Source organism: Copidosoma floridanum, unplaced genomic scaffold, assembly GCF_036245765.1.
Source record: "Copidosoma floridanum isolate Cflo_tuat_1 unplaced genomic scaffold, Cflo_Japanese_pri ptg000020l, whole genome shotgun sequence".
Lineage (NCBI taxonomy): Eukaryota > Metazoa > Arthropoda > Insecta > Hymenoptera > Encyrtidae > Copidosoma > Copidosoma floridanum.
Genome location: NW_028321897.1, coordinates 36,506,131 through 36,531,450, shown reverse-complemented (window position 1 = coordinate 36,531,450; position 25,320 = coordinate 36,506,131). Strand labels below are relative to the sequence as shown.

At 32.5% G+C, this 25,320-nt stretch overlaps 1 protein-coding gene across 3 annotated transcripts in view; it reads right to left on the bottom strand.

Moving 5' to 3' along the window:
- Positions 1 to 5,175: 5,175 nt before the first annotated feature.
- LOC106641650 (chymotrypsin-2-like) overlaps positions 5,176 to 25,320 on the bottom strand; it is a 302,182-nt gene continuing 282,037 nt past the window's right edge. For all 3 annotated transcript variants that reach the window (XM_089593855.1, XM_089593853.1, XM_089593854.1), the window contains one exon: positions 5,176 to 5,767. In XM_089593855.1, coding sequence (XP_089449981.1) covers positions 5,470 to 5,767 — 298 coding nt within the window. In that variant the 3' untranslated portion in view covers positions 5,176 to 5,469. The remainder of the gene's footprint in view (positions 5,768 to 25,320) is intronic.

The window sequence follows — 25,320 nt, the reverse complement described above, 5'->3', positions numbered from 1 at the left end:
CTAATATACATACATGTATGTATTAGTTGATCTTTGAGATTAATTTCTTATTGTGTTTTTTGATAAAATAAGTTTTAAAATAAGATAAAATGTATACATGTAACAGTGTGGTCACTTAGTTGTTCCAGTTTAAAAAAAGTGAAAAAGTACTATGACTGGCCATAAAACCCACACTGTTGTTACATTAGTCAAGATTATTGATATGATTTTTTTTAGTTGAGAAATAAAATAGTCAATTATTTTCTCAAATTAATACGTTATTAGTCATGTATTAACAGCAACAGTTATGAATTTATTGAGTATTTAATTATTTAATTGTTTTTTTTGGAAGACTATAAAAATTTTTTTTTTTTGATTAGTAATGAAACAAACCTATCTGAATTTTAACATTTCTTTTTTTAAGACATTTTTTAAAATGTTTTATGTCCCCAGTTTTATTTAGTGAGGGTAAATTTAAGCAAATAGTGAATTATCTCCAAATTTTTTAATTTATTCAGCACTTTAAACAGTACATTTACTTTTTTAGCTAACAAAATTCTCTGTAAGTGTATTTTTAACACAGAGCAAGTGATGTACAAAAATGTTTGTCTTATAAGAGATTCTTTAAGAGAGTAATGGAAAAAAATAATATATTTCCGCTTAGTAGAAATTTATTAAAGAATAATTATAAAAACAATGAATTTTATTTCCTATGAGAATATTACGTAGTATAGTGTTCGAGATTACATAAAAATGTAAGTATTAGGAGTTTACAGATTTTATTAGTGAATATTTAAAGCTCTACTAAATGATTTTCATGTATTGCCTGATGTTATTATTTGTACAAAGACCTGGCTGGGTTCTCAAGCAAACATATATATTGACAGAATAAACTACTCAGCTTGCACCAACAGCAGTAACATCAATAAAGCAGATGGTGTTGTTACTTAGAACAAAAAGACATTAAACATGTATCTGCATTGTAGATAACAGGACCATTAAAACGACTATTTGTTCTACTAAAGAATAAGGAAAAAGTAAAAAAAATAGTAAGATATAGATCTCAACACAGCAAGTAATATACATAAACCTGACATCACTAGAAACCTAAAAATAAAGTTAAGTTCTTTCAAATCCCTTGACATAAAATCATGCACTAAATTTAAAGTAATAAAAGTAATTTACTCCCTGAATAGTAAAATTACTGGTGTTGGCAAAATACATGCAAGCATTTATTAAAAAATTAGATGGTTGTTTGACCTCCCTATAGTGTAGTTTTTTCAACAAATGTTTTAAAACAGGTTAGCACGCACAATACTTCAAAAGGGAGGATGTGGTATGTATGTACAAGAGAGAAGATAAGCATGTGCCAAGAAACTATGGACGAACATGTATAATTTCTGATTCTAAAAAGATTTAAAAAAAAAGTTTATACCAGATCATCTGACTTTGCAATTTCTGATAACATAATATCAAAACAATAATATAGGTTCTGGATGAACAAATGATGTGGAAATGTATTAGCAGAAGAGGGTAATGAAAATTCAATCAAGGATAGACTAATGCGTACCACAGTAAAGTATGCTACAAGTTAATACAAAGCTCTTAACAAAGGGGTTTTACAAAGTACAGTACTTAAGCCATTGCTTTTTCTAATTTACTTCCACTTTCTACTTTATTACTTTATTAAGTAGAGGATATTATATCATATGATGATGATACAGCAGTTTGCTACAGTTCTGATTCATGGTCTGATAATAATTATATTTCATCTATAAATTAAGTATAATATTTAATTAGCTCAGTTCTATAAGAATAAAAGGCTGCAATTATTATTAGAATACTATTGATGACTGTTGGTAAAAATGGAGATTTTCCTCCCAACAAATTTTTAGTTGCTGTTAAAAATAATGAAATTTGTAGAAAAACTAAGATCAAATATCTAGGTTTGAATAAATAATGTGAATTTTATTAGGATGAACATCTAGTAAGCAATAGAAAGGAAAACCATTGTACATACATGGTTTGTGTTTACTAGACTTAAAGTTGTACTGAATATAAGCGAATTACCGTCAGTGTACTGAGTACTGTTTTATAGCACAGCTACACATCGTATATTGATATAGGATTATGTTTAGTGCTTACCGAGAAATTCTGATAAGTTCATCTTATTAACAAATGCATATGTCAAAGTTTATTTTCAAGAACAAATATAAAAGAACAAACATTACCTTAAAACCACTTACAATTGAATAGGCATACTATTATGAATGTTTGTTACATTTATTCAGTGACTTGAAAACCAATTATTTAATTATTAGCAACACAACCTAATAAGAATATCCCATACTCATGACGTGCAAACTAATCAGTGGCAACTGCAAATACAAATATGTGGCCACTCCTATTTTCAATACTAGCCAAATGAAAAAAGTAGAAAAAAGATAGATCTTTGTTTAAGAACTAGAATAGAATGTACGATCAAAATTGATCTAGCTGTAAATAAACATCTTATTAGAAGTAAGAACCCTGTATAGTCCTACACTATATACGGATGATGTACGGCAACAGTGCGAACGGATGTGTGCGTGAGTGCACGGCCACTAGAGGCAGGTGCGTAAAAAGAGGGGAGAGAGAGAAGCGAGAGCGGTATCGATAAGAAGTGAGACAGAAGTGTTTGAGGTGTGAGAGAGTTGCCGTCAGGAGAGATTGTGAACGTTGTAATATTGTGTTTGTCGATAAACAAGTAAACAATTTATATGCAAATCGATGTGTGTAATTGAAAACCTGAAGAGTCCCATTCCTTGCTGACAATCCTAATTTTTGTCTTTGTTTATTACTAAATAAATTGAGAGTATAGATGATTGATTGGCGTGGTTACGCCACGCAAGCAAGTTATTAAAGTCCACCGCGGCACCCACGAATACTATTTACTTCTTAGTTAGAGTTTCAAATGCTCAATCAGTGAGAAGAAATATTCAACATAGTATTGAAATAGAATTATTTTGATGAAATAATAGTTTATACGCTAAGCACTTTGCAGCTAAAGAATAAGGGACAAAATACTTGAAGTATATCAAAGATGTTCAGTCCACACAAAAGTACTAACATAGCTTTTTCCTTTATTTTCTGCAACGTGACTGGCTGAACTGTGAATACACACGCATATTAATTTTATTAATAAAAGTGAGTTTACGATGAATATACACGTGTCAATGTATCGATGAATCAATAAGGGCATCAGTACATTTAGTACTACGGAAAGAATTTTGTTAATAAATAATAGTAAGTAATCCAATACACATCTTACCGTTTTCCTTTAGATTATGATACATATAGCTATGTACATATAGTTAGTATAAAGTTTTTTATGTATGCATACTGCAGTGTCTGCAATGTATTCAATGCATACTTGTATGTATGTGTGTGTAACTCGTGTTCTTATCCATCGAAGTGTGCATGTGTTTAGGTGTCTGTACTATCTACTTTGTAAATGTACATACATGTGTGTTTATATATAACATGCACATAGACTAGTTAAGATTATTTTCTTAATAAAGTAAAACACCAAAATATTACATTTCGATACTAGTGTGCGAGAAAGGCGATTGACGCACGCGTGTCAATCACCTAACCTCTCGCACGTGTGGTGTATACAACTTTTCGTCACATCGTTCGGGGAAACAAGATTATGAGCCATCTAATGTAGCTCTGCAAAGATCTCGACGTACACACTCACTCACACGAGTTGTGAGTCACATGTGTAAATCAATTAAGATCTTTAGAGCTACAACAGATGGCTCATACTCAAGGTCCCTGCACACGGCGTATCAAAAAGTTGTATACACCACACCTGCGAGAGGTTAGGTGATTGACACACGTGTGCGTCAATCGCCTTCCTTGCGCACTAGTCTCGTAATGTACTTTTTCATACGAGTTAAGTCTTATCTTTATATTCTGAAGGTAACTCTCTTGCGAGAACCTACCGAATGAAATGGCTTTCAATTAATAGATTTTAATCTATTAAATCCAACGGTGTCCTTGATTGTACCCCAAGTGGAGAAAAATTTCGAGATATTTTAGCTCAAAGTTGTACATTTTTTACACGAGCTTATATGGTAGAGCATCAAAATATCAGCTTTACAGGCATTTCTCAACTCACAATAAAAAACCTGAACAGACAAATTATGATGTACTTGTAGGAAAATTTCTGTTCTTTTCAATCCTGTCATGTAAACTGCTGGTAATAGGGCATTTTCCAAAGATATTTGCAAAGAAAAACGTGAAAATCAGCTTCAATCTAATCATGGTTATAAATGACAGACGGTAGCAGAATACCAATGTACGTATATACGTATATATACACAACTGAGATTTTCCTATTTGACTAAAGAAGTAGAGACGGGAGCTACCTTGAGATGTTGGTTGCCCAGATGCGATCGTTAAAATTGCAAGGTTACTGTAATCAAAGACTATAGATAGAAAAAAAAAAAAAAGAAATTGTCAAATTTTTTGTTGTTGTTATTTATAGCATATTGACTAATATTTTAGGGCCGTTTATTAAACAATATATTTTTATCTAAAAGCAATAAGTATATAAAACAGCCGAAAGTCATACGAAGTTTAGGACTGTGAATATTAACTAATTACTCAACAACATTAAAAGATGCTGATATGGAAACTTGCACTTTTTTTTTAAGGCACGTGAACCACTGTTAAACTAAAATTTTTTCTTGTCATTTTTTATGTACATATAAATCAAAGCAGTTAAAACATAAATGTCAGTTCAAATAACAGTATGTATTTTATAAAATTTTTTACAAGTCATTGCTATTTGTTGACTTCTCACTTTCCCTACACTTTTAAACTGGCTTTCATTTTTTAACGATTTCTTGCAAGACTTGAAAAACGATTCAAACTTAACATAGCATAGTCATAATCAGTGATACATTTTAGTCACTTTAAATTCTCTTGTTCCTTATTCTTTGATTTTTTATTTATGCCTTATTTTTCTGTTGGAAACCGTGGGTGACTTACAGACAACTTCTAAAATGGTTTCTGTAACAATACTTCTGTAGTTTGTAAGGGTTATTGAATAAGTAAGTATTACAACATTAAAGCGTAAAAGGAAAAGAAGATAATGTCTACAAAGAGAGGGATTCAACAAATTTTTATTTTTCATTTTTTTATTTATTATGTATTAAAAGACTTATTATCAAACTTGCATGTATATAATAAGTCTAACAAATAATGTACGATATTTTCAAAGATTTTACAAACTTAAACTAATTTTATTGCAGCTTTATGTTGAAATACAGTATTATAAAATGGAAATGTACGTGTAGTATAAAGTTTTCAATGTTGTTCTCTATTACAATATTTTTTTTACTCAGTATGAAGTCGTATAATAAAGCAAGGGTCTTTGTATCAATTTTTTTTTTAACAAGTTAATTATTTTATTATGTCTTAGTGTTTTTCAATAATAATTAATTAAAACCCCATCATTTGATTTTGCCAAACAATTTTTTCAATCCAGTCAAGATAGTAATAGACAGATGTATAAACAGCTGGTGCACGGCTGCCACAGCTCTGTCCAAAAGAGGTGACTCCAATTACTGTATGAGTACTTGTACCCTTTAGTAATAAGGGTCCACCACTATCTCCTTGACAGGTATCAGAACTTCTGGTAATATTTTTGTCTAGAACACATATCAGGCTATTGTCCAAGCCACGAGGCAACTTCGAAAAACCCTTGTAGAACTTACTGCAGTTGTTTGCATTGACAATACTGTAAAAAATTTTATATAGTTCGATAAATCTAATCACTTTTAGTCATAAAATTTGTATAAAAATAGTTTATTTGACATAATTTGCAAGTAACAGATGATGATAAGAGCAGTTAAAAAATAAGTCCATATCTTTATCGTTTCCCTTATTTTAGCAAGTATTAAAAAATGTCACTAGCCTTTTTTACAAATTTTTCATGGAAGTAGATAGGCCATTTTTCAAGCTTATTTCTAGATTAATGGTTTCAAGTTGCAGTTGCAATGATAATATATATTCTTAACACATTGAGTTTGAGAAACTCTGTTTGGAGCATACTCTTGTGGCATTGAAGACCTCTATTAACACACGCACTCACAGTTCACGTGTAGCTGCATCGCACACTCATGTAAGTGCACATAGGCATTGATATCTTTACAGAGTTACAAATAATGACTCTTAATCGAATTCCTCACAGACGTTGAATTAAAAAAAAAAAGTTTACGTCCCTGGTACTCCGTTAGTGAAAATTACTGCTTGCTGTGTGAGTGAAAATTTTTACTAACCGAGAACCAGAAGACGTGAAATTATATAAAGGAGGGTCGCGTACAATCATCACCAAGGGTCAACTCGTCACACGTACTTCCTTTTAACAAATAAAACTTTTTTATATATAAACAGTTAAAAATTATTTTCTATCACACTCACTATACACGTCAATGAGTAGAGAAGGAATAAATTGTGCTAAAATTCCACAGCAAGCTCGTAAATTCTGATAGTAAAAAAAATGGTTTCTCTAGTTTTTGAATTATTTGTATGATAACTACATAATCCTTTAAGTCAATTTAGTTCAATTGTATTTTATAAATTCAACCTTCTACTTTAAGCTGCTTTCTGTGTAATTACTCTAGATTGTATAAAAAAAAAGTTGTAATAATTTTAAACCCTTCCCCCCTATCAGGCACTATTGTCACTCACAATAGGGCAGGATCGTCACGGTCAGCACTACAACTTTAAAATCAGCAGGCCAGTGCCGAGCAAGTGAACATAACCTTCACGTAATATAAACAAACCAAATTTAGCCACTTGTTTTTATAATGGATGGTTTTTTATTAAATCAATTAGCACACAGAGCAATGGTAAGTGAATATAAACAAAAAAGTTAACGTAAATCCTATTCTGAGGAATCAATCCATCTGATGGTAAAAAAAATTCTTGACGGAAAAAGATTAAAAGTTTGGCAGATGCTTATGGAGCTCGTAGATCAAGATTGCAATCAAGAATTAATAGTCTGCAGCATCCATCTCTTAACAGTTAGTTCATTAAAAAATTGTTTGATTATTATGTGATAATTAATAACGACTTATTTTTACAGCATCAAGATTTGTTAAAGTTTCTACAACGGCTTAGGAAGAGTTACTGCTTGCTTGCATTGCAGATATGAAGACGAGATTTTTTGGCTGTTTTCTAGGGAGTGGTGAGCAGGTATGCGAGGGCTTCCATAAGACAATGTGTTGAAGTGAGTTGTACTAACTGTGCATAGAAATGTCCACCCACTGCATAACTGTGTTTAACTTGTCAGTGCTCAAAGGTTAAATCATTAAATATTATGAAAAAATATTCGTACCTACTTTAAAGCAGCTCGTTTCCAATAGCTCATGTAAAAAACTTAAAAACATGTTGCTTGCACGATAAAAATTAACCTTAAAAAAAAAGAAGGAGACTCAGTTTTCGTTAACAGAAGTGTGTTATAAATTTTCTTAAAACAGGCTTTTTTTGAACAGTATTATTCTTAAGGAGGACTGTGCCAAAGTTCAGACGATGATTTCAAGTTTAATAAATTCTAAAAGCAATTTTGTAAAGACGCTTCGCTCCATATAAAAATATTAGCTGAAAGTAGACAATGCTCGGTTGTCTCTCATACACTTGACATAGAACTTGCTCGTGACTTTGTTTACGTTTGTACAGATACTTTTTCTAAATGCCTGATAAAGTACACATTTTTTTATACAAGAGTCTTTCTTAGGAGTTAAGCTATCCATTCGATTTTTTTCCTTATCATGAATACATCTCTTGCCTCGAAATTTGTGCAACAAAGGCTGAACAATCACTCTCACAGATAAGAGCAATGTTGGATAGTGCTATTTCGAAAATTTGTTTCTTGAATATTTGGCTGGTAAGAAATATTTAAAAAATTTATGCGTTCTTCAAGCATGTAAAAGTACAACATTTTTTTTTTTCAGTGAGTAAATACATCTCCTCAAAACCGACTAAACCTCTGTAAATATAATCGAAGTAAGAAAACTAATTACACTGAAACTTAAAAAGCTTCTCAGTGTTTTAAAAAGAGAATGGTAATTTTTTGTGACTTACTTGACTTAAAATTATGACGTATTCACGTAAATATGTACATATTTATAGAATTACTAATATAAATATTTGCCTTCTAATCTTTGTTTCAGTTTTTTTGCTTTTTCCATAGACGTAGGAGACAAAGACTGATTGAGGAGTATTATAAACAGACAAACTTTCCTAAAAGACAGCAAATCCTATACCTGCAGCAATGGCTAACAGCTTTAATTCAGTTGAAGTTAACACAGTTTGCTCTTTACTCACAACAATCATGGACAAATTCAAGTTAAATAAAGCTAATGTATGGAATATGCATGAAACACAAGTCTTTATTGTGCCCAAATCAGCATTCAAAATTGTTGCCACAAGAGGTTAAAAGCAAGTTGAGACCACCTCAAAAAGAAAGGTGAGACCATCACAACAATAATCTGCATGTCTGCTGTGGGTACATTCATGCAACCTATGCTCATATTTCCTCGAGTGAAACTTACGATTCTTTCTTGAATGGTTTCCCTGCCAATGCATGGGCTGAATTTCATAAATCTGGGAGGATGCAAACTGAGTTTTTTACCAAGTGATTTAAAAAGTTGTTTACTTTTTCAAATGTATCCATTAAAAATCCAGTGTTGTCATTGCTGGACGTTCATTCAACTCATGTAAAGCGCTTAGAAGTTGCAGAACTTGGCAAAGCTAATGGTGAGCACATCCTCTATTTTCTGCCCCATTGTACACACTGATTGCAGCCCTTGGATATTTTATTCATGAAGCCTTTGTCACACTACTATGTAAAAGAAGTCTCATGGTTTCAACGAGATGGAAATAGAGGAAGGGTACAGTTAAAAAATGTATTATTTCTATTTGGAAAAGTATGGACTAAAGCCTAAACACTTAAGACTGCAATGAATGCTTTTGAAAAAGCTTGGATAATACTCTTGTGACGAGGATTTTTCAGCTCATAAATAGCCACCCAGATCCTGTCAAAAAAATTCTCTTACGTACATTACTTACCGAGTTCCTACCACTGGATTCTTCTCCTCCAGGAGATCTGCCACAGGTATCCAGCCCGCGAACGCCAAACACTCATAAATGGAAATTAGAAAGGGGAAAATGGGGGCACTCATAACAAATGAATCCAGTCACAAATATAAGCTTCACAGCGCTTTAATGCTATTTATTCGTCCTCTACACATTCTTGAAATACAACGTATTTTCTCTTTCTCTTCACTATAAATATGAGCATTGATACACAGTGCCTTCAAGGTCAGTATGCCACACGATGTATGTATTCCGGTCATTCTCGCTGTCAAGCTTCTCTTTGGCTCGGCTGTTAGAGGCCCACACCTACGTTACAAACCCACGCATATACTACGCTCAGATGCACCATGTCGTGCACACCTCGTAACTTTCACCATTCTCGCGCGCGTCACTAACCCAAGAAATCTCGCACACACTTATGCGCCTCTAACATTCACCCTATCCCCATATGTACTCACACACTCGTTCGCTCGGATCACCCAGACATCTCTATACCCGTATATGACTCTAGTATTCTATGTCCAGTACCTTTATAATATCCTTACAATTACGCTGCACTACCTGGGGCTCATCCTAGTCTTGGTGATGGCTTGGTCACACTGATAGTTTCCGGTGATTCCCTTCGCGGCACCTGCCCTTTCGTCTCGCTGGGTACCCCCCTCCTCTGGTTCTCTCTTTCTCTCTCTCTCTCTCTCTCTCTCTCTTTTGCCATTCGGGTGTAATGCCCTTGGCATAAATGAATAACTTTCAAATCAAATCAAATCTCTCTCTCTGTCTGTCTGCTTTTCTTTTCTATGTCACCTGTCACCTTCCCTGTAATTCTCGACTCTGGTCTTCACGCTCTGCCCTCTCTGATGCCTCGTGCCATACTGATTGCGCTATGCAGTAAATCTACGTAAGTGCGCACACCCCTCCCTTTGTATCTTCCAACTACCAATGCTCCTAAAAATCGGTAAATCGTTAGAGGTTTCTAAAACTAAGTATTTAATGCGACAAACCAGCCCTTGGCTTGTTTCCGACGCGTCGCAAGCTTATCCATCTCTCTTCTCTTTTTTACACACACTCACTTAACCATACCTCACACATATTCAACTTCTCTCATGACCTGAAGCTCTTCTCTTTCCTCTTGGCTTGTAGTTCGTGGTACCAAGAACACACATTAAACAATGTGTCAAGAATATATTTGCATACCAAATATATACATTATTATAGGACTTGGTAGCCACCGATGACTTACCCAAAGATGTAGGTATATAGTGACGTTATAGCTTTAGCTACCACGTCACACCCTTCGAACATCCATAAATTTAACGACGAATCTTAGCAGATAGAAAGTCGAAGATCAAGTAATGTGGAAACCTCTAGTAAGTTTTAAAAATGAAAGTATCAGCTGATTGATGCCTTTATTATAACATGTTTGTAAAATGTTATTGTAGGTTCGTAAGATGCAACTGCTTTTGTAAAAGTTACAAATAATGTATTACCTGAGCATGCAGATAACAGAAGTAAAATTGCAATTCCTTAGTCAAGCAATCGTATTGATTTGTCATCGAATAATCTTGCTCGTTTTATTGATTGCACTCACACCACTAACCAGAATTTGCAGGAACCTGAAGTCAAAATACTGTTGCCATACATAGCTCCGCTAATAAGTTTTTTGATAAGTTAAAGATATTTTATTTTGTTTGAACAAACGTCCCCCAACTAATTCTTACAGGCTTATTTACAAAAATATTCTGAATTTTTCAGAATGAAACTTTGGAAATAGCTTCATCCCCACTACAACTCACATAAATCTCATCGACTGCTGTAAGACAAAGCCTTGGTAAAGAATCGGAACCACCGAACTTAAGTGTGTATTGTAGCAAGAGATCTCTGCATGCATCTAGTCAACCACCAAGAAAGACAAAAAAAGAGTTCTATGCTTGTCATTGATAGTCAGAATATTCAGCAGCTACTCAAGCATAAAAATAAGGATATTAAAGAGAAGCCACGAAAAAAGCGCGAAGTTTAACCACAGATTACTTCATCAAAAATTTTGAATGAAAATCTAATCGATGAAAATTTGAAAAGAAAGCTGCCAATGAGTTTGAGTCCAAAGAAAAAATGTAAATTTTTTATTGATAGTCATTCATTGTGTGAACCAAGAGGTTGAGATGATACTCCGTTGAACGATTTGCACATAAGTAGTGTTTTTTTTTTCAAGAGCAATAACAATCTTAATTCATATGAATGGGAAAACTTATTAAATATTAAGACTTTGAAAATTTTTTAATAATAATTGAGAGTTAAACATTTCGAGTCTTTTATAGTTACTGTTGTGTTAAACTTTTACTTTTTATGCGTACGTAGTAACTATTATGACGACTGAAAAAACCGTCCATCTAACAACTGACCAAACTAACAATAATTTTTTTTTTATTCGAGGTGGATAATGTGATTGCATGTAATGTATCTAACGTAATTTAATATGTTAGTGTTTTCAATAATAAATAAAAGTATTAAAATACTATGTTTCATAAGACATTTGAACAATAAAAAAGTATAACCTTCGAAAAAAAGTTTTTTTAATGTATTATATTTTTTATTGTTACAATAAGTAATATTTTTGTTTCTAAAAGACATTCTCGTACCTATATATTGCTTTTTCACCGAGCTAATAGTGCCTGGTTCCCGTGACGATAGTGCCTGACAAATGGGCATTATTGTCTTTTTTTCGAGGCTTTTGTTTTCTGAAGCTCATTTAAACTGACCAATTTACTTTTTTTAATAATGATAGCTTCTCATTCTTAAAGGCGTTCCCTTAGTAATCTAATTTTGTAATTAAAGAAAAAAAAATGCTACGTTGTAATAAAGCAGTAGACTTAAGGTTACAATCGTACCTGAAATTGTTCCACAGATTTTTCTACAGTGTCAGACACCATTTCAAAAGGACCGTTAAAGCAGCATAAGCAGCAGCAGTCATTTGATAGCTTGACAGTTGCATTACTCATTAAACATTCATAATTTCAAAGTTGTTAAGTATCAAGTGGCTTGAATTGAAGTAACCTTATAGTTTTGACATACAATTATTTCATACAAGCTTCCATGTTTTAAGTATATCTTCGAAATTTACTAAAACTTTTTAATGTACCTTGTATGTCTGTAAGATTTTATCCAAACGATAAATTTTTGTATGAAATTGGGCCAGTCAAAAATAACATGATTTTTATAGTCATTAAGATAAAAAACATTTTATTAGCAGTTAAATTTAACAGCTAAGCAACGTTAAACAAGCAATTTCTATAATATCAAAAATCTGGTCAGAAACAATGATGTTCCACTTGCTTTTATCTTAAATAACGCCCTCCACGCTCTTAACACAATATCGTATAGTTTTTTGGACGATGTGTGATTGTTAAAACCATAAGATAATAATTAGCACCATTAATTTTTCATATTAATGGTAAAAAAAAAAAATAATAACCCACGATTTACTATTTAAGTTTTTTTTGGTTCCCACTTGTGTTAGAAAAACCTCCAATTCTATTTGGAACTTTCGAATAATCTTTACCAAATTTTATAGACATCTCAGTCAATTTTAAAGCACACACGCATTCTTTGGAAGAACACCTTAAGCATGTTTCATATAATAAGCAATAATACATTGTTCTATTCTTATTAAATATCGTTTTCAGCAACCCATCATCTTACCGTAGACTTCTTAGCCAAGGGCACTTTGAGGTCACGCTACCGTCTTTAACATAGTACTGAAGAATGATGTATAACTTTGCAAGTATTTTCTTTCTCTTAATTATACTCGATCTTTTCACACGTAAATTGCCTTTTTATTAAAAATAGTAGTAGCCTTAAAAAAATCTAGGCCTTCCAAGATACTATCAATCGGATAAATCTTGGTTTTCGTTATATTTTTAAGAGTATATTCTTTACGTTATACTTGTTGTTTGAAGTTTTTGAACATCTCTTATATTTAGCTTTATCATCTTAGAAATCATCTTAGTTAGTAAAACTCTTTTTCAGAGCCAGACAATCATCTATCAAGTTTTAATGAAAGCAGATTTTAATGTTTCCTCTGACAAAGTTGTATCAGTCTATTTAAAAACTTGTATGGAATGATTACAAACATTATTAGAAATATTGTTCATACCACTATATAATCTTTCAATTTGAGGTTATTAATCATCTCTCTCATAGCTTAAGTATTGTATATTACTCTCAACAGTTTAAAAATCAAAAAGTATTTCTATACCAGTCAGATTCGTTATATCACTTGGTCTTTTTATAAGTCTTAGAGTTTCCTTTTCTACGTCTTTAACGCTTAAACATAGTTAAAAATTTACAATGAACCTTTGTTTCGCACAAAATTAAATACTGCTAGAATAACTAAGACGTCTTCAGATGTATCTTGCTATTCTGATTATATATCAGTGTTTACTGGCGAGATATAAGTACTGCTTATTAATGGTAGAGGTGCCTGGTTAACTAAATCTGCTGTGATAACTAAAGAAATAGGATACTATATAATGTAGAAAAAGTAGTTGTATAAATTGTGCCTTACCAGATCAATCTATTTTTTTAGTTTACGAAGAAAAATCGCAAAAGTTTGAAATTTTCTTTTTATTTTTTTGTATTTTCGATTTGAAAAACTTGCCTTACATCTTAAATGATCTCAGATAGAGTTGTCAAACAAAATTTTAAAAAATCAATTTACAAACAATTACGTACAGTTTTTCAAACAAAACGGAAGTTTCTTACGATTTTTATAGAATTTCGTGTAAACGATTACACGTTAATTTTGACTAACCATGTTTTTATTTAAATTATCTTCGATGACTCTATCATAAATCCTTTGAGGAATAGAAAGCGTTTTGCATATGTTCAATCAAACATAATTCTAAGAACATTTGTACTGTGGTTTACATGAAAAAAATTAAAAAAAAAAAAAAAAAATCTGTTTCTCAAGAGATTTGAATCCCAAATATTCTGCATACTAGTTGCGGCCCTTACCCACTCTGCTATGAACAGTCCCAATATAGAAAATTCTATTCCTGCATCTTATGATGTAACCTGTAACTTATTTTTCATGCCAATTTTTTTTAATGTATATTAACTTATTTTATTTAATTATAAATTAAATTAATAAATAATGAACCTTCTATAAATGTTTTATTTTGAAATATTTTTTAAAAAATTTGGAAATTAGTATATTTTAGCTGAGCACGTTCCTAATTTATTATTAAATAATTATTCATTCATTAATAATTTTTAACATTGACAGTTATTATATAATTGTTTATACAATTTTTCATATTTTTTCAAAATTAAAAAAAACATTTTCTTGTACTGTACTAACACAATACTTGATTTTTATTGTGTTTTATTCTTTGATAATTATTCCATTCGTGATAATGATATTCCTTACACAGTTACCATGGGAAAAGCTTAGAAAAGTGAAAGAAGCGCGAATATAAGCAGCTAATCTGGCAATTGCTGGTCTCATATGGTCTCACAAACTTACATACATGTTTTGTCAGCTTGCTCTGCAAGTCTGGGATTTCATTATTCTTGGAAATGTCATGAATGTGTCAACTTTCTTTTTCCTTATAAAACAGCTTGTTGTTAAATGAATAACGTGATGAGGCTGAAAATTTATGTTATCTCCATCAATAATTCAAAGAAAAAATGCTTTTTATTGACTCAAAGTCCATGTTATAATTAATAAAAGAAAAATGAACCCCTATTACAATATTTAAGGGAAAATTATTTATATCTTCTATATTCTTCACTTTAAATCAATACGGATGAGTAAATTTGACACTTTAATTGTTTTTTATTATTTAAATTAAAAAATGATCTCAGCTTTTACATACATCCTACAGGAATCTTTTTTTTTAATTTGTGTAAATTACTAGCAATTCAAATTTTTTTTAAATCATTCTAAAACATTTATTTATTGTTAAGTTATTGGCCAGAAACTCTGCTTAAAAAAAAATAATGTTCTTTACGTCGTTTTAGGTGTCAAAATCATTTAACTGATAGGCCCATAGTAGATCCGTGACACAGATGTCTCGACGAACCAATGTACACTGTTCAACACTATTTTCAATAATGTTTCATAATTAATCATAGATCTTTTAATAAATAAATGGAATATCTTGAAATCTACAAAATGTTACTAATGAAAACATTTTTTGTTAGTTTTAGATAGTGATTTCAATACTTGAAAGAGGCTAGAATGTTTTTTTTTTTTTAGTATAAAATACTCAAAATTTTTGGAAACTTTCTCCTGCCTTGCAGTTGATTAACACTAGATAAATTTAAATCAATCAGGACTCAAAAAATTTATCTTTAATTCCCAAGACAACAGAAGCACGTATAAACAGTATTAACCACACTCTGAAAGTTATTTCAAAAAACTCCCATTTTAATAATTTTGTCGCTCAAAAGATACTATGCAATATACAGATGAAACAGATAAATACAATAAATAAACAGAAGTTACAGTAACACTTTGCAAAAATATAAGGAATTCAATTGACATAAACTAGACTGATTGTAATCAATAACACTTAGAAATTCATGCTGATGACGATACAAAATTAAATAAATAAGACAAGTATTTAACGTAAGACAGCTTTTATAGACAAAAAAGTATCAGTGCGAGAATGTGAGCGTGTTTTGACCTTAGCACAACTGCACAAGCCAACGTCAACATAGAATAAGCTAACGCTGTATAAATTATGCCATATCACATGAATCTACGATTTCAATTTTCATGAAAACCACAGTACAAATGTTCTTAGAATTATGTTTGATTGAACATATGCAAAACGCTTTCTATTCCTCAAAGGATTTATGATAGAGTCATCGAAGATAATTTAAATAAAAACATGGTTAGTCAAAATTAACGTGTAATCGTTTACACGAAATTCTATAAAAATCGTAAGAAACTTCCGTTTTGTTTGAAAAACTGTACGTAATTGTTTGTAAATTGATTTTTTAAAATTTTGTTTGACAACTCTATCTGAGATCATTTAAGATGTAAGGCAAGTTTTTCAAATCGAAAATACAAAAAAATAAAAAGAAAATTTCAAACTTTTGCGATTTTTCTTCGTAAACTAAAAAAATAGATTGATCTGGTAAGGCACAATTTATACAACTACTTTTTCTACATTATATAGTATCCTATTTCTTTAGTTATCACAGCAGATTTAGTTAACCAGGCACCTCTACCATTAATAAGCAGTACTTATGTCTCGCCAGTAAACACTGATATATAATCAGAATAGCAAGATACATCTGAAGACGTCTTAGTTATTCTAGCAGTATTTAATTTTGTGCGAAACAAAGGTTCATTGTAAATTTTTAACTATGTTTAAGCGTTAAAGACGTAGAAAAGGAAACTCTAAGACTTATAAAAAGACCAAGTGATATAACGAATCTGACTGGTATAGAAATACTTTTTGATTTTTAAACTGTTGAGAGTAATATACAATACTTAAGCTATGAGAGAGATGATTAATAACCTCAAATTGAAAGATTATATAGTGGTATGAACAATATTTCTAATAATGTTTGTAATCATTCCATACAAGTTTTTAAATAGACTGATACAACTTTGTCAGAGGAAACATTAAAATCTGCTTTCATTAAAACTTGATAGATGATTGTCTGGCTCTGAAAAAGAGTTTTACTAACTAAGATGATTTCTAAGATGATAAAGCTAAATATAAGAGATGTTCAAAAACTTCAAACAACAAGTATAACGTAAAGAATATACTCTTAAAAATATAACGAAAACCAAGATTTATCCGATTGATAGTATCTTGGAAGGCCTAGATTTTTTTAAGGCTACTACTATTTTTAATAAAAAGGCAATTTACGTGTGAAAAGATCGAGTATAATTAAGAGAAAGAAAATACTTGCAAAGTTATACATCATTCTTCAGTACTATGTTAAAGACGGTAGCGTGACCTCAAAGTGCCCTTGGCTAAGAAGTCTACGGTAAGATGATGGGTTGCTGAAAACGATATTTAATAAGAATAGAACAATGTATTATTGCTTATTATATGAAACATGCTTAAGGTGTTCTCCCAAAGAATGCGTGTGTGCTTTAAAATTGACTGAGATGTCTATAAAATTTGGTAAAGATTATTCGAAAGTTCCAAATAGAATTGGAGGTTTTTCTAACACAAGTGGGAACCAAAAAAAACTTAAATAGTAAATCGTGGGTTATTATTTTTTTTTTTTACCATTAATATGAAAAATTAATGGTGCTAATTATTATCTTATGGTTTTAACAATCACACATCGTCCAAAAAACTATACGATATTGTGTTAAGAGCGTGGAGGGCGTTATTTAAGATAAAAGCAAGTGGAACATCATTGTTTCTGACCAGATTTTTGATATTATAGAAATTGCTTGTTTAACGTTGCTTAGCTGTTAAATTTAACTGCTAATAAAATGTTTTTTATCTTAATGACTATAAAAATCATGTTATTTTTGACTGGCCCAATTTCATACAAAAATTTATCGTTTGGATAAAATCTTACAGACATACAAGGTACATTAAAAAGTTTTAGTAAATTTCGAAGATATACTTAAAACATGGAAGCTTGTATGAAATAATTGTATGTCAAAACTATAAGGTTACTTCAATTCAAGCCACTTGATACTTAACAACTTTGAAATTATGAATGTTTAATGAGTAATGCAACTGTCAAGCTATCAAATGACTGCTGCTGCTTATGCTGCTTTAACGGTCCTTTTGAAATGGTGTCTGACACTGTAGAAAAATCTGTGGAACAATTTCAGGTACGATTGTAACCTTAAGTCTACTGCTTTATTACAACGTAGCATTTTTTTTTCTTTAATTACAAAATTAGATTACTAAGGGAACGCCTTTAAGAATGAGAAGCTATCATTATTAAAAAAAGTAAATTGGTCAGTTTAAATGAGCTTCAGAAAACAAAAGCCTCGAAAAAAAGACAATAATGCCCATTTGTCAGGCACTATCGTCACGGGAACCAGGCACTATTAACTCGGTGAAAAAGCAATATATAGGTACGAGAATGTCTTTTAGAAACAAAAATATTACTTATTGTAACAATAAAAAATATAATACATTAAAAAAACTTTTTTTCGAAGGTTATACTTTTTTATTGTTCAAATGTCTTATGAAACATAGTATTTTAATACTTTTATTTATTATTAAAAACACTAACATATTAAATTACGTTAGATACATTACATGCAATCACATTATCCACCTCGAATAAAAAAAAAATTATTGTTAGTTTGGTCAGTTGTTAGATGGACGGTTTTTTCAGTCGTCATAATAGTTACTACGTACGCATAAAAAGTAAAAGTTTAACACAACAGTAACTATCAAAGACTCGAAATGTTTAACTCTCAATTATTATTAAAAAATTTTCAAAGTCTCAATATTTAATAAGTTTTCCCATTCATATGAATTAAGATTGTTATTGCTCTTGAAAAAAAAACACTACTTATGTGCAAATCGTTCAACGGAGTATCATCTCAACCTCTTGGTTCACACAATGAATGACTATCAATAAAAAATTTAACTGATTACATTGCTTCCATCTCATTAATATCGTCAACATTATCGTTAGATGCATCGGCAATCAATCGCTTTTCTGCTATCTGTAATGCTACTGTTAGAACTTTAATGTTGACATTTTCATTTTCAAGTAATTCGAGTGCTCTGCTGCGCCTCGTATTACGAGAAGCATCTTCAATTTCGACTCGTTTTCTTCCATTATTCTCACGGACTCTTGGGGATTCCTTTGGACGACTAGCCATTTTTTTTATAAAAGCCGTCATTATCCACGTGCATACTATCTCCTACTTCCACAGCGCTGCTGCTTTTTTCAGTGCACGAATTATTTTGAATAGAGCTAGACTTCCTCCCACTATTTTGGCGAACTCTTGGTATTTTTTCGGGACGTCCAACCTTCTTCCGATTTTTTTTTCCTCCATGCTTAAATAAAATTATTAAAACTGTATCGCAGCATGCCAACCCAAACATTTTGTTCAATATGAGGGTAAATCAAGTAGCTTAACAATAATTTTAGAATCTTATTTCTTATAGTTGGTACTACTGTTTGTTACTTACCTTTAAACACTATTTAACAAAGATATACAATTTTTTTTTGGAAAAATCACCAGAAGCGTTTAAGAGTTATTAACAATTTTTTTTAATATTCCACTCCGAATGCACGTTTTTTACCTCTCCTGTGTTAAAAGTTCATCATCAAATCTTTAATATCTCCAAAACTGTACTGCTAGGCCTCTTCAAATTTTTGCTCATAATAAATAATATTAATCTGTAGCTGTGCTAAAACGTTACAGGAAATCGTAAGAAACGTCTGTCTAACTTACAACTACCTTAATAAAATTCTACTAGCGTGGTGCAAGTTTAGGTGCATGGTTGTTGATAAAAAAAATTTTGTCTCTATTTCTGTCAAAACATCACTCTAACTCTTACGACTATATAATATAGGAAGGAAGAAATAATATATTTCAAAAATTATTCACACTGCACCGTATACATAAAAATATTTACACAACTCTTGATGGCTCTCTTTGCTCCGATTGTCATAATCCATAGCAGACGAACTCCATTAATATATGTATCTCTATCCCTTTTTCTATCTATTTGTTTATGGTATACCCGGAGTCCTGATGCAAATAACTACTTTTTCCATTTCTTGTTTTTATTTTGACGATTTATTAGAAAAACAGGTACTGAAATTATTGCGCAAGTAAAGCAGAAATGTTAACCGTTGCAAAAATTACGGTGGGTGTTTCAGTTAAAAAGAAAATTTACGTTTAAAAATTTTCTAGCGCCAGGACGTTTTTTTTAATATCTTGCACGAGTAATAACGTGCAATTTTTGTTTTTTTACGATAATATCGAGGAAATTACGCGCAGTTTTTTAGTTATAATAGATAATTTTTTAATTTAGTTTGAATGCTAAAATTTGTTGTTGTTATAGGGATATTAACGCTTTTATTATTCACTTTTTTCAGCAAAAAATGTGTGCTTTCTTATTCAATAATATATTGTTGGATACTTGTCCCAGAAACGTGTGTGAGTGTGTGATAAGTGGGTGTGTGGGCGTGTGCGTATGCTTACGCGTGTGTATGCATATATATGTATGTGTGTATCTACAGACATTATTAGTATCACTAATGCCAAATAATATTTCACTGTCACATATAAATGAGGGAGCTTCGCTTCTGGCAGGGATCCTGAGACCCCTTACGCAAGGTTTTTATATCTTAAATTTAAAAAAATCTTAATTCAACATGTAACCTTTTTAAAGTATAACGAAAAATTAATTTATATAATTTGTAGAAATCACTAAACTTTTTTTTAATAAAAATTCACTTTTAGATAAATTTATTACGCTTTCAAACAGATCCACAAGTTGTTTTTTGAAAAAAAAAAACAAAAAAAGGCAGTCAAGTATGCGTAAAAGCATGAATGTAAGGTAAGAAAAATAATTGCCAGCAGTGCTGCATTTTTGCGCTCCTCTCACCTCTTTTAATTTTCACTTTGCTTACTCTAATGAACATCCTATAGTCAAAAAATTATCTTAGCCAAGAATTAAAAAATTTTGAAGGATAAAACGCAACAAAATTTAATAAATATTTTTTAAATACGCAGTCTTAAGCTGTTTCAAAAATTTCTTAAAATTTTGAAAAAAAGTGAAGGAAATAAGTCATTAACCAAATATTTATTATATTTATTATAATATTGCAATGCTACGCTGCTAAAAAATACCACCTTTTAAATTGTGAAAAAATTAATTGCAAAAATTTGCTTATCAAAAACATAATTGAATAACTAATATAATTTATAATTAAGCTAAATAAATAAATTAATTGTAAATACATACTTTCATTTTAAATAAGCTATGAACCCACACTACAATAAGAAGTAACTGATTTCTTTATATCGGGACCACTAATAGCAGAGTGGGTAATGTTCTCAGTTTGTAGGCAGGTCACCGGTTCATACCTCAAAAAAACTGTTACATCTACTACTGTTACTTATTTTCTTAAGGTTAGAATTCTGAAATCGTGACTGTAGCGTATAACGTCCCCATAAAGGTATTTCTTAAAAAAAGGCCCCATGGCAACTTTTTTCTATTCATTTTCACCCAGTCTTTGGGCTGTTTTCATCATGGCATCACTTTCCTCCTGGCAGGCGATCCTACAGCATATGCTAATGCCTTTGGGGGCAACGGTACGTATGATTTACCAGGAAAAAAACGCACCAGTAATAGACGATATTCTTATAGGTACTGGTATACTCAAGGCAGTGGGATGTCGGGTCGAAGGCGTTAGTACTGGGACCTGCTCACTGTTAGTCTCTCTTTTGAGCAGTGTTACTCAGTTTGGCACGCTTGAGACGACCTTGCTTCTAGCTCTGTGGCAAATCGATGGACACGTGCTCTCGACTCTTTCATGGCGTCATCGAAGTCGAAGGCTGCTCGGATATGTCTAGTGACCCTCTGATACACTGCAGCATCCAGGTGAGTGCTAAATTTCAGTAGAGCGTGATGGACGTCACAAATATGCTGGCTTACCTCTTCTCTGGTCACGTTAAACGCAAGTTTGGCTTAGTCTTTTTGCTCGTTCAGTTATGTCAAACTGCGCTGTTAAGGGGACAGTGACGAGGCTGATAGTAGGAGAGGACCTGATAACGGCTGCCCGGAGTCTTCTAAGCCCTCACTCTCTAAGGGATGCTAAAGTGTGGTAAAGAGGTCCAAGTGCTTTTCAGCGAGTTAACATACCCTTCAAAGTCAGTATCTGGGTTTGAGACTGCCTTTGCCAAAAATAGAATATATAATACAACTCTGCTAGCTTGGTTGGTTGGTAAATGGATAGGTCAAGCACTGTCGCTTTCGTTGTGGATAATTCTATATCTGTGGAGTAGCTTACTTGATCTATTCCTAGGCCAAGGAAAAGAAATCCATGAAACAAAAAATGTGCGGGCTGTACAATTTTTAGCGGTACACTGTGTCCGTCACTCGTAAAGGTAGCCACAGCTTCTTTCATAGGCCTGTTAGTACACCTATGTTCACTTCATCGTGATAGCATGTGCCTAGCAAATCACACTTTGCCGGTCTCTTCTTCTCCACTGGTACTAAGAGTAACACCGCCTCTCCATTATCGTCTTCAGTACTGGATGTACTCTTATCAGCCATGTAGGTCTTTAGCTGATGTACGTGAGTTGATCCTTCTCTCTTACTATCTTGGCTCAGGATCCCATACGAGTTGGGGTCAATGTTCTTCAAGATATGGTACGTCTCTATGAATTCGGTGGCCAGTTTTGCTGCAAAGTTCTTGGTGGCTGATGACAGAGCACAATTTTCTTTTCATACCTTGTCACCTATTTGAAATTATACTCCCTATCGGCGCAGGTTATAGTATTCAGCCTGATACTTCTAAACTTGTTGTGCATTCTCCTAAGCTTTCTTGTGTAGCAAGGGCAAGCAAAAGAGCTGATTTCTTCTGAATGGCAAACGTTATTCAGGATGCCTTTCTGTTGCTCTATATCAAAGTCATAGTTTTGTTGCTTGAGGGCCCAACGTGAGAATCTTAAGGTAGGACTGTGCAAGTTGCATAGCCAACGCAGGTTTCTGTGGTCTGTAATGACTTTAAACTGGCTGCCCTCTTTATACGGGCGAAACTTTTGAATGACCCATAGTACGGCTAGGTACACTTTCTCTACGACGCTGTAATTTTTTTTTTCACGCACCTTAACCCACGACTTGTGTACTTAATAATTCGATTCTATTTCTCCATATTTTCAGAGATGAAGGCTTCTAGTCTGAAGTTTGTAGCATATATTTCAATAGTTATCAACGGGTCTTTAAGAGGCCTCTGTCACATTGATATAGAAGCTATCGGAGCTTTTGTAAGCTCAAAGACACTTTGTTGTTTGTTGGTGGAGTCGAATTTATGGTCCTTTTTCAGGAGTCAAGTAAGAGGGTCAGTGATAGTGGCGTTATCTGGAAAGAACTTACAGTACACGGAGGTTAAACAAGAAAGCTGTGTAGCTGTCGAAGATTTTGGGGCGATGCGTAAGCCAATATTAACTCAATTTTTACGAGGTCGGGGCGAAGACCTTTGTAGTTAACAAGAATGCTCAGGTAGTGAACTTTCTTGTGGCAGAATTCACCTGTTCCTTTGCTGATAGTGAGCCCCGCTATCTCAATTCTTTTCGGCACGTATTCAAGCCACTTTAAAGACTCCTCAAAAGTCTCAGTGACTATAATGATGTCATCGAGATAAGCGTCAGCAAAAGGATCAAGTTTGGAATTGGTATCTATCTGTTACCCACTAAAATATGCAAGGGGCTGATTGAATGCCACGTGGCACATAGCGAAAGTAAACCAGTCTCTTTTCAGGCACCAAAAAGTCAGTGAGCTTGCACGAACGCTTGGACAATAGTATCTGATGGTATGCGCTGCTTGAGTCTAGTAATGAGATAAAATGAGCTCTATGGAGCTTACGGATGATTATATCCATGTTTGGAAAGAGCTAAAAATCAGGCTGCGATACGGCATTCACTTTTTAAAGTGAGAAGTTCTTTAGGCGCACCTCGGTTCGGGACCAAATAGGTAGAAACGTACGTACGTACGTACACACATATATAATATACTGCAGCTTGGTAGCACTCAAGTCTCACCGTTCGTGTTCAGATTCCTATACATATACATAGTTAGCAAGTAGTGGTATGCATATTCCTAATATCATGTAGTATGTTACTATGCATACAGTGTCCATGTCTACAATGTATAGTGCATACATGCACATGTGTATGTGTGTGAATCTTGTTTACAGAAACAGAATTATGGATGCATTGATGCAACCATGAAAGTGTATATGTATGATAAGTGTGTGTGTGTGTACTTTCTATTTAAACTATGCAAATGTGTAGCAGAGATAGCTAGTATTGATTAAACGGGTTCTTATAATATGGTATAACCTCTAAATATTACAAAAAATGCCATATCTTTAAAAGAAAGCAAGATAGAGTACAAATAACAAGTTTTACGAGATTTTTGGAGGGATTTAAAATGTCGTGATAAACATAAAGAGTGTGGTATTGAGTTAAAAAAAAACATAACCTAAATTTTTGAAGTTTTTGATGCATCTTTAGAAAATGAAGAGTGAAACTTAAGGGAAAAGTTATATTACGTTTAGTACAGGATAACAATAATGCAGAAATGATTTTCCATGGTCATGCGTGCCCATAAACTTTAAATATTACAAAATACGCTGTATCTTCAAAAGAAGGCTAGATAGAAAAAAAATAACGAGTTTCATAGGTTTCTCACAGTGGAAAAAAACATCATGGCACATAAAAAGAAAAGCGTTGAGTTATGTACAGACATTACCTTAAATTTTAGTATTTTTAATATTTCTTTGTAAAATCAAGGTAGAAAATGTTTGGAAGAATTAAAGCTTATTTGCAAAATTATTACAAATATGTAGGTTATATGCTTAATTTTTTTGTCTCACAATAACCTTAAAAATTATTTAAAAAATGCAAAATCGTGGATGGACAGATAGACGGACCAAACGTAACTACTTACATGTTTCCGAAGTTCTCACTTCTGCGGTGCGTTACATTTGACGCAACCCGTTTTTTTTGTTTACACCTACGACTAATGTGCCTGATAATCAGTGATTGATAACCTGCATTAAAAAAAGTGCCATTTTCTCGCTTTATCCCCTTATTTAGCGTTTTTTAAATTATTTGGGCAATCCTGACAATGATTCTTTGTAGAGTCATAGCCAAAGCATCGAGGTTTGCCCCTTAGGCTTTCAGATGACTTTGGATTAATCCCTCTGAGAATTCTCCTCTTCTTCTTCACAATCTCTGTTGCTTTGTGTGGTTTCTCTCGAGTGGTGCTACCATTTTTTCCTAGCCTTTTCCTTTCATTGCGGTAATCAGCCATATCTTTAGTCCCCTGTTGCTTAAATAGCTTTTGATGCACCTATTGACCTTGCACGAACTGAATTAGCAAATTAAAGAGATTTGCACCTACCATACGGTCGTTGGTTCTCATGGCAGCGGCTTTTGGATCCGGTTAAGGCCTCTAAAAGACAATAACTTTGGACAAGCAAATTCAAGAGGCTTTTAGA